General features: G+C 38.6%; 1 protein-coding gene across 2 annotated transcripts in view; it reads right to left on the bottom strand.

The window, feature by feature from the left end:
• Positions 1-16,704, bottom strand: part of BRWD1 (bromodomain and WD repeat domain containing 1) — a 139,199-nt gene that overhangs the window by 42,127 nt on the left and 80,368 nt on the right. For both annotated transcript variants that reach the window (XM_007493084.3, XM_056825966.1), the window contains exons 19-21: positions 14,082-14,265; positions 12,583-12,676; positions 4,358-4,489 (exon numbers count right to left, since the gene is read on the bottom strand). In XM_007493084.3, coding sequence (XP_007493146.2) covers positions 4,358-4,489; positions 12,583-12,676; positions 14,082-14,265 — 410 coding nt within the window. The remainder of the gene's footprint in view (positions 1-4,357; positions 4,490-12,582; positions 12,677-14,081; positions 14,266-16,704) is intronic.

Here is a 16,704-nt window from a genome sequence, read left to right as displayed (position 1 = left end):
AATGCTAATTTATACTCGATGGTGGGATTATAGATGATCTCTTTTGCTTGGAAGGATCTTGTGATTACAGACTGACTGGTCTCTCTTAAGGCTTAAAACCTACGCTGGCCTAGGCTTTTCCCTACTATTCCCTCTTACTCTGTGTCTCTCCCTTTCCTTAATTCCTTAATTTGTATTAATTAAAATCTCCATAAAACCCAGCTGACTTGGGTATTTCATATTTGGGAATTTTCCCCATGGCGACCACTTTATTTTTAATATAAAATCAAGACACTAAAATTTATCTTTGCCAGTGTGGCCAAACCTTGCAGTTTGGCCATTTACACATTTTCGCGGTCACCGTTTATGAAAACCACTCTTTTGTCTGTAACACAGTCTCTAAAAGGTTCTAAGACATTAGCCGTCACTGCTATAAACCTTTTTCTTGTTTTAATATTAGTGAGGGATAACTAGCTAAAATTGGAAAGTAGAAGAGGGGCCTATATACAATGAGCAGTTAACAAATCTTATTCCCTACTACTGATAATGCCAAAGACATTCATAGGTTACTCAAGTTATAAACAATTCTTTAAAAAGAACTTCAGAAATTAAGTGAAAATGAGATGATCTGTTAAGATTTGGTAAAGAAAGTAGTTCAAATTCCACAACTTTCATTTAACAAAGGTATTAATCACTTTTTTCAGGAATTCGAGGAGAAAACAATTTTGATTTCAATAATTATTTAGGTATAATATTCTACAACTATGTATACTGGATATGCAGAGAAGATAGTTGTAGAGCCAGAGAAAAGCATTCCAATCCTGCCTCTGAACATCCTAGCTGTTAGATCTTAGACAAGTCATTAATCTCTTTTGTCTTTAATTTTCTTATGTAGAAAATGAGATGGTTACTCCAAACGGCCTCGAATGCAGGGATACTTAACTATTTTGGGTCACATATCCATTTGGCAATCTGATAGATCTTATTCTCTTCTCTAATAAAACCAACAAGCATTCATCTGCTACGTGCCAGGTACTGCTTTCCCGGCTCTCAAAGAGCTCATAGTCTAAGACAGGAGCAACATACAAACCATTGGTAAAAGCAAGATATATCTGGATGAATAGGAGAGAATCCAAAAAGAGAAAGTCTTAGCATGAAGAGGGGGTCAAAAAAAGTTTCTTGCAACAAGAGGTGGGATTTTGATTCAAAGGAATCCAGGAAAGCCATAAGAGATGAGGAGGGAGAAAATTCTAAGCATGAAGGAGAGCCAGCAAAAATGCCCAAAGTCAAGAGATAGAAGACCCTGTGCAAGGGACAAAAAGGAAGTAAATGACACTAGATCACAGAATACATGGACAAAAACAGTGTAGAACAATTGGAAAGGAACCCTGTTATAACAGACTTTAAAAACCAACAGAAGTCTTTATATTTGATCTTTTAAGTAATAGGAAGTCATTGAAGTTTTTAGTAAGGAAGGAGGTTAACACAGTCAGATTTGATCTTTAGAAGATCAATTTGACAGTTGAATCAATGAATAGAGGACTTTCAAATATTCCTGATGAAAAGAAAAGAGCCGAACGGAAAATTATACTCTCAAATAAAAGACTTAAGATAAACATAAAAATGTAAATAGGAAAGAGATCAAAAGACATTCAATAAAGTTCAATTTTTATATGTCTATGTAGGAAGATGATTCCTATAACTCCTAAGAATGTTATCATTATTAGGGCAATAGGAATATACACAGCCAAAGGACAAGGGTTTTAGTTGAATATGATGGGATGATACAAAAAACAAAATAAAATTAAGGCATGAGAAAGATGAATGCACTGGGAGAAAAGGGAAAGGAAAAATAGAATGAAGTAAATTATTGTATATAAAAGACACATGGAATGGGTTTTTTTACAGTGGAGGTAGAGAGGGGGCATGAACCTTACTCTCACTGTAATTGGTTCAATGAGGTAAGAACATATGTATACAATCAATTGGGTCTAGAAATCTATCTTACTCTATAGGAAAGTAGGAGGGGAAGGGGATAAAAGGGGAATGGGGCTGATAGAAAAAAGGGCAAATTGGGGAAGGCAGTGGTCAGAAACTAAATACAGGAAAATAGGATGGAGACTAATACCCAGTAATCATAATGGTGCAGAAATTTTAAAAAATCTCTAATAAAGACCTCATTTCTTGATTACATAGAAAAATGAGTCAAATGTATATGAATACAAGTCATTCCCAATAGATAAGTAGTCAGAGGACAAGAATAGGTGGTTCTCAGAACAAAATAATTAAATCTCTCTAGTCATGGACAAAAATATTCTAAATCACTATTAGAAAAATGCAAATTAAAGCAACATTGAGCTATCACCCCCCCATCAATCAGACTGGTTATTCGGACAGAAAAGGAGAATGACAAAACTTGGAAGGAAAATGGGAAAATTGAGACACTAATGAATTGTTGGGGGATTTGTGAATTGTTTCAACCATTCAAGATAGCAATGTGGACTTATGGCTAAGAGCTATGAAACAGTACATACCCTTTGACCCTGCAACACCATGACTAAGATTGTATCCCACAGAGATAAAAATTTAAAAAGGGAAGGATACAAATATGAAAATATTGAAAGCAGCTCTTTTTGTGGAGGTAAATAACCTGCTGAGGGGAATACCCTTCAATAGGAGAATGGCTGAATAAGGTGCAGAATATGATCGCAATGCAGTGTGCTGTAAGAAATGATGAGCAGGAGGAGCTCAGAAAAACCTGGAAAAACTGACCTCAACTGAAGCAGAATGAAATGAACTATAAAAGGAACAACTATGAATAACTTGGCAATTCTCAACAATACAATTCTAATCAATACATTTTTTTCCAACAGGAATCCTCTGCAATGATCAAGGATCCTTGCATTGATCAGTTGCTAAATCTTTCACAACTGATTATCTTTGCAATATGACTGTCATTGTGTACAGTATTCTCCTGAACGGATATGCTTCAACTGAGTCTATTTCTCTCTATTTTAGAATCTCCCCCCAAAAGACAGACAACATAGGTACTGTATTTCTTGCCCATCTCTTGAGGTGGGGAGGAGTTCAGGGATGGAAAGGTTTTGGAGCCGAGGTCCTTGCCAATTCCAAAATATAAGATTCTGTGATGTATATGCCATGGGTAGGATTTTCATTTTTCTTTCTATGTTCCTACTACTTTGCACAAATGCTTGCCCTTAATGGATAATAGTTTAAAAAAATAAAAAAAAAACTATGACACTGGAACATACTATCTAAGCAAAAACCAAAAGCAATTTTAAAAACTACAGCTGGGTGTTTGAAAACATGTTTAAAAACAAAAAAGTTAGTGGGGGAATTCCTACTGGACAATGAAGAACCAAAAAAACAATACATCCAAATTATCCAAAATAATGTCAAGGAAAAGAACACTAAAAGAAATCCAAAGCCTGAGAATTATAATGACCAATCTCCATCCTGAAACAGAGAGAATTAAACATTTTCCCCTTCTCTCCGAAGAGACACAAAAGGACAACAAGCACAGAAAGTTGCATACACCGTGAGACAAAGTCACTGACCGATCTCTTTAACTATTTCTTTGTGACAAGGGAAATGCAAATTCCAAATTGGGGTAGCAGGGGAAAAGGTGGAATACCCACAAGAGATCATGACAGTAAGAAAAGGAATCAATAAATAGAGGGTATCCCGAAAGGCTTAGTGCAGTTTTAAGTTTTAGGAACTGAATAGCTGACAACTGCATTAAGACTTCTGGAATACCTTGCATATTTTCTTAAAGGAAGAAAAAATCAATGTGAGGAATTAGTAAAAAAATGCTACAAGTAGAATAAAAAGCAAAAGTCCAGTTCAAGGCACTTGAATGAACCTGACTCATTAACGGCTCACTAAAGACTTTTCTGTATGTGTTCAGAATTGTTTAAAAGGAAGGAAGGTATGATAAATTTAGAGGAAATGCTGATATAAGTTTTGGTGCTAAAAAAGACAACTTAAAAGTAAATCAGAAATTTTCTTCTCATTTTCCCAGCAATGCCAAATGATCTAAATACTACTAAAATTAAATTATGTTAAAATTAAAAATGTTAATATTTAACCTTGAAATTTCAAAATTAAGTTGTCAAGAATACACACAATATTTATACAATAATATACATATAGATGTTCAATAAACCTTTGACTGTGGGACTTACTTGGGTTATTCAAAGCCAATTAAACATGAAAAACTAACAATGATCAAATTCAAAGTATTTTTGTTTCTTTTGAATTTGCTAATTTTGTCTCAGTGAATACATGGCTGGTCCAAAATAAAAAGAACCAATATTATTCACAATTAAGTTACACACTTTAATATTTGATTACTTACCTGTCTTATGAAGTTAAGGGATTCATTTCCTTCTTCAGATGATGATTCAAGTTGTCCAAAATTATTTTTTATGTCATAATCTGAATATTTAGATCTAGAAATCCGTTTTCTAGACTGAGACACTGAGATCATCTAATATAAATGAATGAATGAATGCATTAAAAAAATGAAAATAGAAAACTAAATAAGATATTTATGATACTAAGTATGCTAAACATTTTATTCTCTACTACTATTTTAACAGAGTTTAATTAACATTTCTAACAAAACAAATTGGTTATAAGTAAATTAAGGTGGGGTCGCTTTATATACTATGAAAAATATTTTTCCGAATCAATATTCCCCCCAAATTACATTTACTTGCATTTTCTTCTAGAAATTTTATGTTTTTCCGCCAAATCAAAATATGTTACGAATATCCCTTTAGATTGATTCTTAAGACTAAATCCTATAGAATCAGTCTCTAATAAAGTTTATTCAAGTTACAATGTGTCTAGGATTCAAAGAAATAACAAGACAGTATACCTTAGAGATAAAAACAAAAGCAGAAGTAATAAAAGGTGAAAAGAGCTCGAAGAATACTGAATATTACAATTTGGCTAGGTGAAAAAGGAAATAGAAAAAGACGCTTGAAAGATAAGTGGGGATCCAGACTTTGGAAAACATTAAATGAAAGGGCAACGAGTTTTTTTTGTTTTGTTTTGTTTTAAACCCTCACTTTACATCTTGGAGTCAATGCTGTGTATTGGCTCCAAGGCAGAAGAGCGGTCAGGGTGAGGCCATGGGGATCACGTGACTTGCCCAGGGTCACCCAGCTGGGAAGTGTCTGAGGTCACATTTGAACCCAGGACCTCCTGTCTCTAGGCCTGGCTCTCCATCCATTGAGCCACTCAGCTGCCTCCGAAAGGGCAACAAGTTTAAACTTTATTCTGAAGACAATGGAAGAGGCAGTACCAAAGGACTTTTAAAAGCAGGTTAAGGGGGCAGCTGGGCGGCTCAGTGGACTGAGAGCCAGGCCTAGAGACGGGAGGTCCTGGGTTCAAATGTGACCTCAGACACTTCCCAGCTGGGTGACCCTGGGCAAGTCAGATTGCCTACTCCTTACCACTCTTCTGCCTTGGAGCCAATACATAGTACTGACTCCATGGTGAAAGGTAAGGGTTTAAAAAAAAAGGCAGAACAGTTATATAGTTAGAGCGGAGAATTAGGATACACCCTAAATAAGGGCAAGGTAAACTGGAGGCAGACCTGCCATGGAGGTGAAGCTTCTAACAGCCCAAAAGAGAAAGAGAAGGGGCTTACATTAGGTCACTGTAACTGGGAATGAAAAGGAGGGGAAGAAAAGAGGGCCAAGAGAGAGAGAAAAGGGGAGTGAGGCGTGTAGGTGGGATTGACCCTCTCCTAGCCCTTAATCCTTAAATTGGGGGCTGGGGGAGCCTATGACCTATGTGTGATAGTGAATGACAAATCAAAACCGACTCACTTCCCCCTGGGCAGTCCAAAGAAAAGCTAAAGCTGCAATTGGTCCATGTAAAGTGGAAGGAAGGCACAGGAAGTTACACAAAGAACTCTCTTTAAAAATGGTGGTAACTTCCTGTGACCAGCTTTTTCTCCTTTGAACTTGGCCTTGGAGGAGCTCCAGCTTGGGACCTTGGACTGTTTCTGGTAAGACTGCCCTTGGATCTTCCCTTAGGGCTGCCACATGGCTGACTCCTTTTCTGGAGGTACTGCCCTCCAGAGAGGCACCTCGTTTTGGAGGACGCCTTGTGGTTAGAACCCTCTTTGCTGGGGCCTCTGGAGCCCTGCCTGGTTCAGACCACATCACAGTAATTTACTCTCTCTCTTATTTCCCTTACGTACACTCTTTCTCCTTTTGTAAATAAACTCCCATAAAAAGTTATTCTAACTTGAGTAATACATTTTTGGCAACCACATTTTTAGTCTCACCTTTTAATTTTAACCCTTACATGGGGAGAGTACAGAAAGGATTTGATAACTATGAATATGGGAGTTAAGGGAAAGGAGCAGGGATGTGCTGATAATTGTTTAACAAACAACTCTAAAAAAGGGGGTGATGGTGGGGATGCACGCCCCCTAATTCACTTTCATTTATACACTCTAATGTGCATTACTAACATTTTCTCCCATCACTTTTTAAAATCTAGACAATTAGCAAAAAAAAAATCATCATGATTTCTAGCATTTATCAATTTCCAAGGAGCAACTGTTCACACGAAAGTATTTTAAATTTGCTTTCAAAAGTCAATCTGAACTGGTTCCAGCACATTCCTGGAAAAGAAGGAATCAAAAATAATGTGGTGCTATTAATAGAAATAACAAGTAAGAAGAGTTTGGGGGTTAAAAATGGAGTTGTTTTAGACACGCTAAACTAGGAGAATATCCCATTTGAGATGTTTAACATAGCTAGAAATAAAGCCTAGAAGGAAAATATAAATTGGGGTAATAGCTGGACAATGGACTAGAGATGTGTGCCACCTCTAGACGCAGAAGTGGAATGATGAGAATCTGAATAAGGGTCCTGGCTACACGAGTAAGGGAAAAGGAAAGACCACAATTAGAGGATGCATTATCTGTAGACAACTTGAGATTGAGATGTTTATGGGACATCCAGTTTGGGATGATCAAAACCGTGAAATTCAGAGCAGCTAGGGCTATGTAGTATATAGAGCTGAGAATTACTGTCTTAAAAGATGCCAAATTAACCCATGGGAGCTAATGAATCTAACGAGCAACATATTATTCAATTCCACAAAAATTTGTGAAGCTATTATGCACAATTATAGAGACAAAAATAAAATTGCTCCTCTCCTTCAAAACTCTATATTCTACTAAGAAGCACAGATTACAACAGGTACACAAATAAACAAGTGATATGGTAATCTAAAGGAAGAAAGAATGGAAGCACACCAGGGGTAGGTAGAAACTAATCTGACCCATACTATCTTCTGCTTGCCAATGTGAAGGCAAGGAAGAAAAAGGCGAAATGTCTATATTAAAAGAACAATATAGTACCGATTCATACTTTGGAATATCTGTGAAACATAGTATCTGAAAAGGAAAGTAAGGCAAAAGACTGAGAGACTGCACTTCTCTTTTAAAAACATATAGGCAAATTCTCTCCAAAATAAAAGGGATATTATTATTACTGCCTTTAGCTTTTCCTTTTCTACTTTCTGGTCAAACACACCTAAATCCAGAAAAGCCCATAATACAGTTTGACACTAAGATAATGGAAAATGCATTAAATTCTTCAAAGATAAAGAAGTCCTTTAAGAGCAAAGATGCACAAAGAAAAGAGTTCATTTAAGAGCAAAGCATTTAAACATTCCTGAAAACAAAAGCTTGTTAACTTTTTATTAGTGAGTCAAATTTTAATTCAAAAAATTTAGTATCATAGGACTTATAAAAAAAGGCAAAAAGTATTTCCTATAATCCTTTAGGATAGCTTGCATAGTCTATCCTGCTCACATTTAAATGGCTTCTTCCTCCACTGCTTTATGGAATCCTTGAATCTACAATGTGAAATCAGCAAGATCCTACATTTCTTTAAAAAAAAAAAACTAGTTAAAAATTAAAATAGCAAGTGAGGTTGTGCAGTGGATACAGACAGGCTTAGAGACAGGAGGTCCTGGGTTCAAATTTGACCTCTAACACCTCTTAGCTGTGTGACCCTGGGCAAGTCGCTTAATCCCAATTGCCTAGCCTGACTACTCTTCTGCCTTGAAATTAATACTTTGAATTGATTCTGAGACAGAATGTAAGGGTTACCCCCCCCCAAAGGAAATTAAACTGTCAGAAAAATACATTATTTTAAGAGCAAATGAAGTAATGCCATTATAGGTCAAATATAAAAATGTAAGAAAACTGGGAAAATACTTCGGGAGGTTAGCAAAAAAGGTATGGTCACCCAATAGCATCAGTTCATTCCAAACATTTATTAAGCCCCTACTATGTGCAAGAGACTTAGTAGTAAGCTAAGATTTCAACATAAATGACAGTAAAACCTACTCATCAATATTACATTCCCGTTTTTTCCAGTCATAAGGCCCATGTGTGCTTGATATTTTATGCCAATCAGAATATGCACTATCACAGCTAACATGCTTCAGTCTACTTACACCTATCGTGCATTTTTCCAGTCTTTTGGATCACTTGAAATAGAACCATAGGTACGTGCAAACTCCACAGTAACAGAATGCTATCAAAAATAATGATGGCTGACCAACGGCTTGAGATCACTAAAAGTACTCCTCTATTCAATTCTGCACCCAAATGTATTATCCCTCTCTGAGTCTATGAAGTGATAGTCAGCTGTATGTTGTCACTTGGGGGCGACGAGCTTTTAGGGGTACATTTTAAAGCTTCTCTCTTTCAAATGCCCACAGATGCCATAAGAGGCCTTGTGTTAAAGCAAGACTTGACACAGGCAGTTAGTAAACATTTAATGTACAAAACATCTCGGGATCCACAGAAAAGACGAAAGACACCCTAAAAAGCATCTGCAGAGTTTCAAGTCTTCTTCTACGTGCCCTCTGCAAACCGCCAGTTCTGCTTTATGCCTAGATGGACACTGTTAGGCAGCCCTCCACGACTGACTCCATCTTTGAATCTTATATGATCTTAGCACATGCACAGGCCATGGCTAAGAAGCTTTAAGACTTTATTTTGTCCTACCAAGAAAAATGTTTTTTCAAAATAAACCTGACATAAAAGGTTTTCCTATTCCCTGAAACCGATAGAGGTTTCCTGTCCAAAGTACCTGCTAAAGCTCCTCGCTTCTCATGCTTTTCTCAAAAATACCCTCTCTGTGTGTGCAGACCGTTCTTCAGGCTCTTCAGAGATGAGACACGGACGAAGTCACCACGTTCCCCCCGCCAAGCTCCGTGTTACACGTTTCCATTTTCTGAGAACTTTGATGTAACCCATATAGCTTGAAGAGTCTGAGTGCCTTTCAAATGGTTTCTTTTCCGGGACGTGTACTTCCTGTGGCACGTATCCCATTCGTTTTGCATTGCCTGTGTACTTCGAGGGAATCCAAGGTCTACCATTTGTTACCTGGGCAACTCTTTCCAAACCAACACCGCTGGCCTCAAATTGTTTTCCTCCCCGTAATTTAATTCACAAATGCCTTCAGAATGCTGCCACACAGTTTTCATGCAGGACCCCCCCCCCCCAATTTCTTCACTGTGTTAAGGATCCACACTCATTCTTACTGCCTCGCAGATAACGTGCTTTCCGTATACGGACCATCATGTCATCTGCAAAGAGTCTGTGTGGCAACGAGCATGGGCGCTTCCACAACAATCACGCTCTTGACTAACACCATATTGAACGGGACGATTCAGAGGGGCTGTTCGTTGTACAAGCAAAATGCTCTCAGAAATTGTAATAGCCAATGGAGAGACGTGTCCACATTCTGACTCATGTCCTACTTTTGGAGTAGATACAACAAGCTGTACTGAAGACTGTCTTCTTACCGTTTTCCTTTTTGTCCTCATTCAGTACTCATTTTGGCCGTTGCTCTCGTCAGTCAATAATCCACCAACTGATTCTGATTCTAAAACGACTACTGCCCCCCCTCGCCCCCCGGAAACAAACTCAATGCCCATCTACTGGGGAATGAATGGAAAAGCGATAGTTGGCGAAGAGAACATTCTGTTACACTGTAAGAAGCTATAAATATGATCTCAAAGAAGCATAGGAAGAGTTGACAAATTGATGCAGCATGAAGTTAGTGGGAAAAATAGCACACTGAGACGACAATAAAATAAACGACAACCTAAAAGGAAGCCGACTCTGATTTACTGAGATGACTAATGTATCCCCGGGTCACTTGGCTTCAGTTCAGTGTTTTGTTCACTGCTACAAGGTAGGGAACTACAGAGAATAAGGGTTTAAAATTGGGGTAAAGATGATGATGTGGTAAAAAAATTGAAGTTTGTAAAAAGAGTTTCCTGTTTAAAATATTCCTCCTCATTTTTAATGACAAAAGTGGATGCTCCCCACTAGGCACAGCATTTCCCGTTCTACTGCTGAAGAAAATATTCACCATGGAAAGGCCGACGCTCTTGAGTGCAGGCATAAACTACGATGAGTACCAAAGGCAAAAGCCAACTGGCCCCATGAGGCCGAGTAAGAAATGACAGTTCCTTCGACTGGTTTCCTTTGCTGACCTGGCTCTTGACTGCGCAAATACGGCTCCCCAAAGCTCTCTGCGGGGCCTCTGTACCTCTTCCCACTGTGCCGGGCTGCTGACCTAAATAGAGACAGCCAGCCCCAGGCTCTCTGGGGACCTTCGTCCCAAATTCAGCGTGCCGGAAGAGCACGGACTGTCTTTTCTCCCCAGTTCTCCTCTCCTCCGGTGTGCCAAGGACGTCAAGGGTGGCACATTATTCTTCAGAGCCACAAGGCTTGCCCTGGCAGGCCCGTCCTGGTCTCGTCATTCTCCGTCCCCCGGCACACCTGCATCTTCCAGCCTGAGCATGTCCGCTGTCTCCTTCCACAGCCACCATTTCTCTCCAATTCTCCCCGGCACAACCCCAATGCTAAACGGAGAAACAAGGAAGAAAGAGCAAGAGCAGCGGCTTTTGCCACGCTTCATACAGCTTCCAGGCTGTCTTCTAAAATTCAGGTCGCGCCTCTTCAAGCGGGGCGGCTCCATGTTCCTTAGAGAGGCAAATGCAAACTTCTCGATGTGACATGTCACAGGCTAGCTGATATCCACCCAGGCAGTTGGGTCCCATTTCTGTCCCTCAAACACGACACTGTCTTCTATCTGGGGGCCTCTAAATTAGCCATCCCCGGAACACATTCTTTCCGCATCTGTCTCTTCGATCCGAGAGTTTTCAAGGCTTAAACTCACGAGCCGCCTTTTAAACAAAATCTTTCCTAGTAATCTTCTAGTTATTCGTGCTTTTCCTCCTCAAAAAACACCTTCTATTTTGTATCTAACTGTAACTATGTATGTGAATAAGACCATAAGGCTCCTTTGGAAGCACCTTTGTATCCCAAGCACCCACCACACAGTCCCTGGAATAGAGTAAAAGCACAAAAAAGTTTGTGGATTACTTCCCCAAAAGTGGGCAAACATGTTACTGAACCACTGTCAACACTTTTAAAGATTCTAGCATAGGAAAGGTTGATAAGGATTGAGGAAGGAAGAACTGCTAGATTTTTAAGGGAAAAAAAGGAAAAATATATAGTTGCCAACTATACAAGTGTAAGCTTGATTTGTACTCCAGGCAAAATAGTGAATATCTAGAATATCATTCAAAGACAGACTGGATAATCAAAAACACATCATACTAACCTAGGTACAGTTTTTGGCAGGGCGCTCAATACAATCAGAAGAAAGCTTAAAGTTCATTTAAATTTTAACAAAATATCTAACAAATCCACACTATTCTTGGGAGGGGAAGCAGGAGCTCTATAGGCTAGAAAACAGTAAAATCTGAATCATTCCAGGCTCACTATATGTCACTGATGGCTCTGTGTGAGTTTAGAAGGAGATCTCCAGTAGAGTCATAGTGGGATCCATGCTTGGTACTAAGTGACTTAACATAATTTCTCAGTAACTTGAGATAAAGGCTAAGAGAAAGTAGCTCACAGAATTCGAGGAAGTGACAAAATCAGGAGGGAAAGCTAAACCAGTGAATTAAACAATCAGCATTCAAAAAGGTCTTCGGAGGCTAGACCCTTCATTCAAACCTAACAGGACATCTAAAGTACAATCAATGTAAAATCATACACCTGGGTAAAATGAAAACATTAAACTTCTCAATTACAAAACAGGGGAGGCACTGCCACACAGAAATTGGACTTCAAAAGATCTAGGAGTTCAAATTGCTCTTATTTGGAGCAACTGGGAATTTTCAGCCTGAAAAACAGAAGTCATGCAAGCACATACTATCTCTTCAAATATATGAGTTTAATGAGTTCTTTTTGTCCACAGAGGAGACAGCAAAGAACAATGAGTAGAACTTGCAAAGAAGTAAACTTATGCTTGACTTAAGGAAAAAGTAGAAGTTGATTATACACGTGAGTGTGCGTGCGTGTGCCCTAACACTAAATGTGATTCTCTATGTAGTCTGACTTCAAAAGAATACATTTAGAAAATCATTTAAAATACAAAGTTACATACAAATTTGAATTTATAAAATATCCAACTTGTTCCATACTTTAAAAATACTTAACTGCTACAATACCTTTTGAGTTAGCTGAAGAGGCTTCCTTTTTCTTTCTGTTATATAAAGATTTCTCTCTTCCTCACCTTTTCCAATTCTATAGTCTTCCAGCTTTCTGTAAAAAGAGTTCATCAACATTTAGTTTCAATACTAGGCTTTCAAACGTCCCCCAAACTTTTCTGACATAATTGTTTTAAAAATATTGTAAAACTAAAAGATTCAATTAGATAAAAAACACAAATTAAAAAAATTGAATTTTCCTCTATAAGTTAAAAGGGAAACTGAACTACAAGTAAAAAACCATTTTTTAAATCCAGAATTTTATTTCAACTATGAAAACCGTAAGCACAGCTAATATGTCTGCTTTTTTTGGATAGGGAAAAAATACACCATTCTTCTGCTTTTTAACTGCCCTTGAGAACAATGCTCAGAAAGATTTTCTTTCTTTATAATGGTTTTTAAAATGATCAGTAGGCAACCAAATTAGGCTCTTCTCAATGAATTTTTGAGCATAATTATTTTTCTCTCTGAAAAGAAAAACTCAACAAATCATTAGGGAGAAGAGAAAAGTAAATTCTACCTAATAAATCTGTGATTTCTCCTGCAATATTCGCTATTATAAAATACTGTTACTCTACATTATTCCTTATGTTCCATCAGCATAATTTAGGAAATGATATGAAGAATTCATTTTACTTAAAAAGCAAGCAGAAAACAAATGAATAAGCAAATCCATATGAAACATTTGAAATAACTAGAATATCTAACCTTACTATTAAGTGTACTTGTTCTACCAGGCACTAGAAAGCTTTGACTTTCAAAAGGGGAACAGCTACTTCTTAAAAAAACCCTTACCTTCCATTTAGAATCAATACGGCGTATTGATTCTAAGGCAGAAAAGTGTTAAAGACTAGGCAATGGGGATTAAGTGACTTGCCTGGGGTCACACGGCTAGGGGCTGAGGTCACATTTGAACCCAGGACCTCCCATCTCAGGGACTGGCTATTTTCAAAATGACACGGACAATTCTAGTACCTTGAAACAATAAAAATGAGTATTGAGAAACGTCCAAATTCAGATTTGAAAAGGACCCTTCCTTCGTACTGAGGGCTACTTTCAACTGCCTGGATAGATCCCTCACAAGTAAAGGCAGCTTCCTATGTCTTTCTAAAGGAACTTCAAAATGCACATTTTGGAAACAGACCGATTTCATGCACCTGGGAACTCTCCGGAGCTCCCTGAAGCACACAAAGCTTCAGGGAGTCGCCACTGGGGCTCCCCCGGAAGGATCCGAACGCAGGTCTGCTGACTCCAAGCCAGGCTCTCCACACCACGACCCTGCCTACCTAGCCTTACAGATCTTTGTCTGCGGCTTTTGTGGCTGTAGCCATTCAGAGGGAACTGCCAAAGTCTAGGAGGCAGAACGAGGGAACTACACTACGTGGTTCTACCCAACACACACAATGCACACCCAGTCGGCAAAAGCGCGGGCCCGCCCCCAAGCGAACGTGCAAACCGACCGAAATATACTCAGCGGCACTTCGGGCACGACCACCCTTCGTTTCCAAGCTTGCAGGTCCCGTTCCGTGGCGATCTGACTCCGGGGCGCGTTCTGATGCATCTGACGGACGCCTTCAACTTGCCCACTACGACGTAGGCCAATGTTTGGAGGGGACTGAACATCTAAACTTAGTCTTCTAAAACCTAGAGGGAGATCGTGAGTGCAAGTTTGTTAGTCAAACACTGTACCTTAAAGTAAAATAATGACCAAGAAAATACAGTTTCTATAAAAAGTCATGCCAGAACTAAATCTGCGGAATTCTACAAAAACATACACAAATACCCGAGTGTTTGTGTAAGACCAAAATAAGAAAATATTTATCTTATACCAAACCTTAATTTACCAAAATACTGAAATAAGAATCATCACTAAATTCAATACTATATAATACCAAGTCACAAACTAATACGACAATTTTGATTTTTTGCTAAAGGATGTTTTTGGTTAACATATACAACACGCACAACCATTCACAAACGCAACATCTTTAAAAGCCATCCCCCAAAATCTCGATATATGGTTATTTAACAATGTAAACTTTACTGGGACAATTTTCATTTGTATATCCCCATATAAAAAAATAATTCTAATCTGTTATTTCCTTGTTTGCTCCAAGACTCTAGATAGTAAAGGAAAACGAAGCGAAAGAGCTTCCCGGGTGACAAAAAATGTTGCTAGCACAATTCCAAATCAAAGAATACAATGAATGCCCCTAACGTCATGTGACCATACATTCATTTCTAATAACGTAAGGGACACCAGCTTATTTCCAAAGCCATTTTCTTTTCAAAAGGAGGGTCACTTTCGCTCAATAGATGTGCTCCAGCAAAGTCAGCTACGTGGCTAATATCTGTGAATAATGTCTTGTTCTTAATGACAACATTTACGCATCTTATGGGCATGCAATAGACAGACGACAAAGTTTTTTGGGATGGAGAAGGGTTCTCGGGAAGCGACTAGCAACAATACATTCTAGACGAATGGCCTGATAGGATGGGGGGGGCTCATATTTTATGCCCAAAAGCAAAGCGACCACAAGAATGCTCGAGGGGCACTAACACTAACCACCGTACTTTGCCGGACGCCGTGGCTTCTCAGCGTTAACTGCATTTCTACTATAGTTGGCTCTTTCCTCACACTGCATTACTTCTAATAAAGCTTCCTGTAATTTTCTAAATTCTTCATGTTCAACCTTCTTTATGGCAGTCAATATCCTTAAATTAATTTTCAGCTGATTCGCAAGTCTCCAGACATCAGACACGTGCATAATCTCTTTATCGCTAATGATGCTGCCATAAACATTTTTGCAAATAACAGAAAACCTTTTGTCACAGTGACCTTGGGAAATGGTCTCAAAATGGAACCTCTGATATAGTTAACTTTTCCCAAAGGCAAAAAAGCACTTCATAGCTCCTCAAAGACAGTGTAATGGCATGATTTTTAAAGGAGACAATAATAAAAACAAATGTTTGTATTGTCTGCACCTCTTCATACAATATTACAAACAAGTTTTGTCACTGTTATTGGGTTTTTTTTGGGGGGGGGGTCTTTTGAATGCTAGACTCAAAGTCAGAAAGACATAGATTCAAATCTTCCCTCTTATGTTTATTAGTTGTGTAACCATGAACAACTCTCTGATCCCCAGATTATCCTTTTATTTTACAAAGGAAATACAATATATTAAATTTTCTCATGGGGTTGTGAGCCAAGTTCATGTATATAAAGCATTTAGCAAACTTTAGAGTGCTATATAATTGTCAATCATTACTTTCATTTCTGAGAAGGGGTAAGGGAAGAAGGCAAAAGCATGAAATCCCACAATGAACACTAGTCCTTGAATCAGAAGACCTGGATTCTAATTCTACCACTGCTCCCTATGAAACTGGACCAATCTTTTAAATTCTGGTCCTCAGTCTCCTCTCATCATAAAATCTCTCCCTCCCTATGAGATGGAACTCAAGCATCACCTTTTATAACAAGCCTTTCTTCACCCCCCACCCTCCCTCCCATCCCTCCCTAGTAATCGAATTTAAATACTTTGAATGTATTCTTTCTTAAGAGGCAGCACCACATAGTGGCTAGAATGGCCACCTCAAAGTCAGGAAGACTTCGATGTAAAGCCGAGCTGTGGCACATAATGAGAATGGACAAGTCACGCCATTTCTCAAGTGTCCTCGAGAACTCTCTAAGGGGTAAGAAGGCCCTAAGTTCCCCTAGCAGAGGAATCCTCTTCATGCACAAGCTCCCTATGCCAATGACGTCATAGAGGCAGCCTTTATTTTCTTCTCTTTAGAGTTATCCTGCATGAACGTGGCCAGGTACATTGAATCTTGCAATATGAGCCCAAAGATGCTTCCTTCTTTGTACGGAGTACTCATCACCTACCACAGAGTTATTCACACGGCAAGCACTCACTAAATATCTGACTGTGGCTTAAGTTGGATCAGAGAGCTGATCTAACGCCATGAGCCCGTGCTGGGGAAAAGATGCAGACGAGTCTATACCAATCGTTTCTGCTCTTATATCTCTAACATAGAGAATTGACACAGATCTAGAACATTAAGAACGGTCTGTCAAAAAAG

Source organism: Monodelphis domestica, chromosome 4 (genome assembly GCF_027887165.1).
Source record: "Monodelphis domestica isolate mMonDom1 chromosome 4, mMonDom1.pri, whole genome shotgun sequence".
Classification (NCBI taxonomy): Eukaryota; Metazoa; Chordata; class Mammalia; order Didelphimorphia; family Didelphidae; genus Monodelphis; species Monodelphis domestica.
Note: the sequence above shows the minus strand (reverse complement) of the source record. Positions and strands in the feature narration are given on the sequence as shown.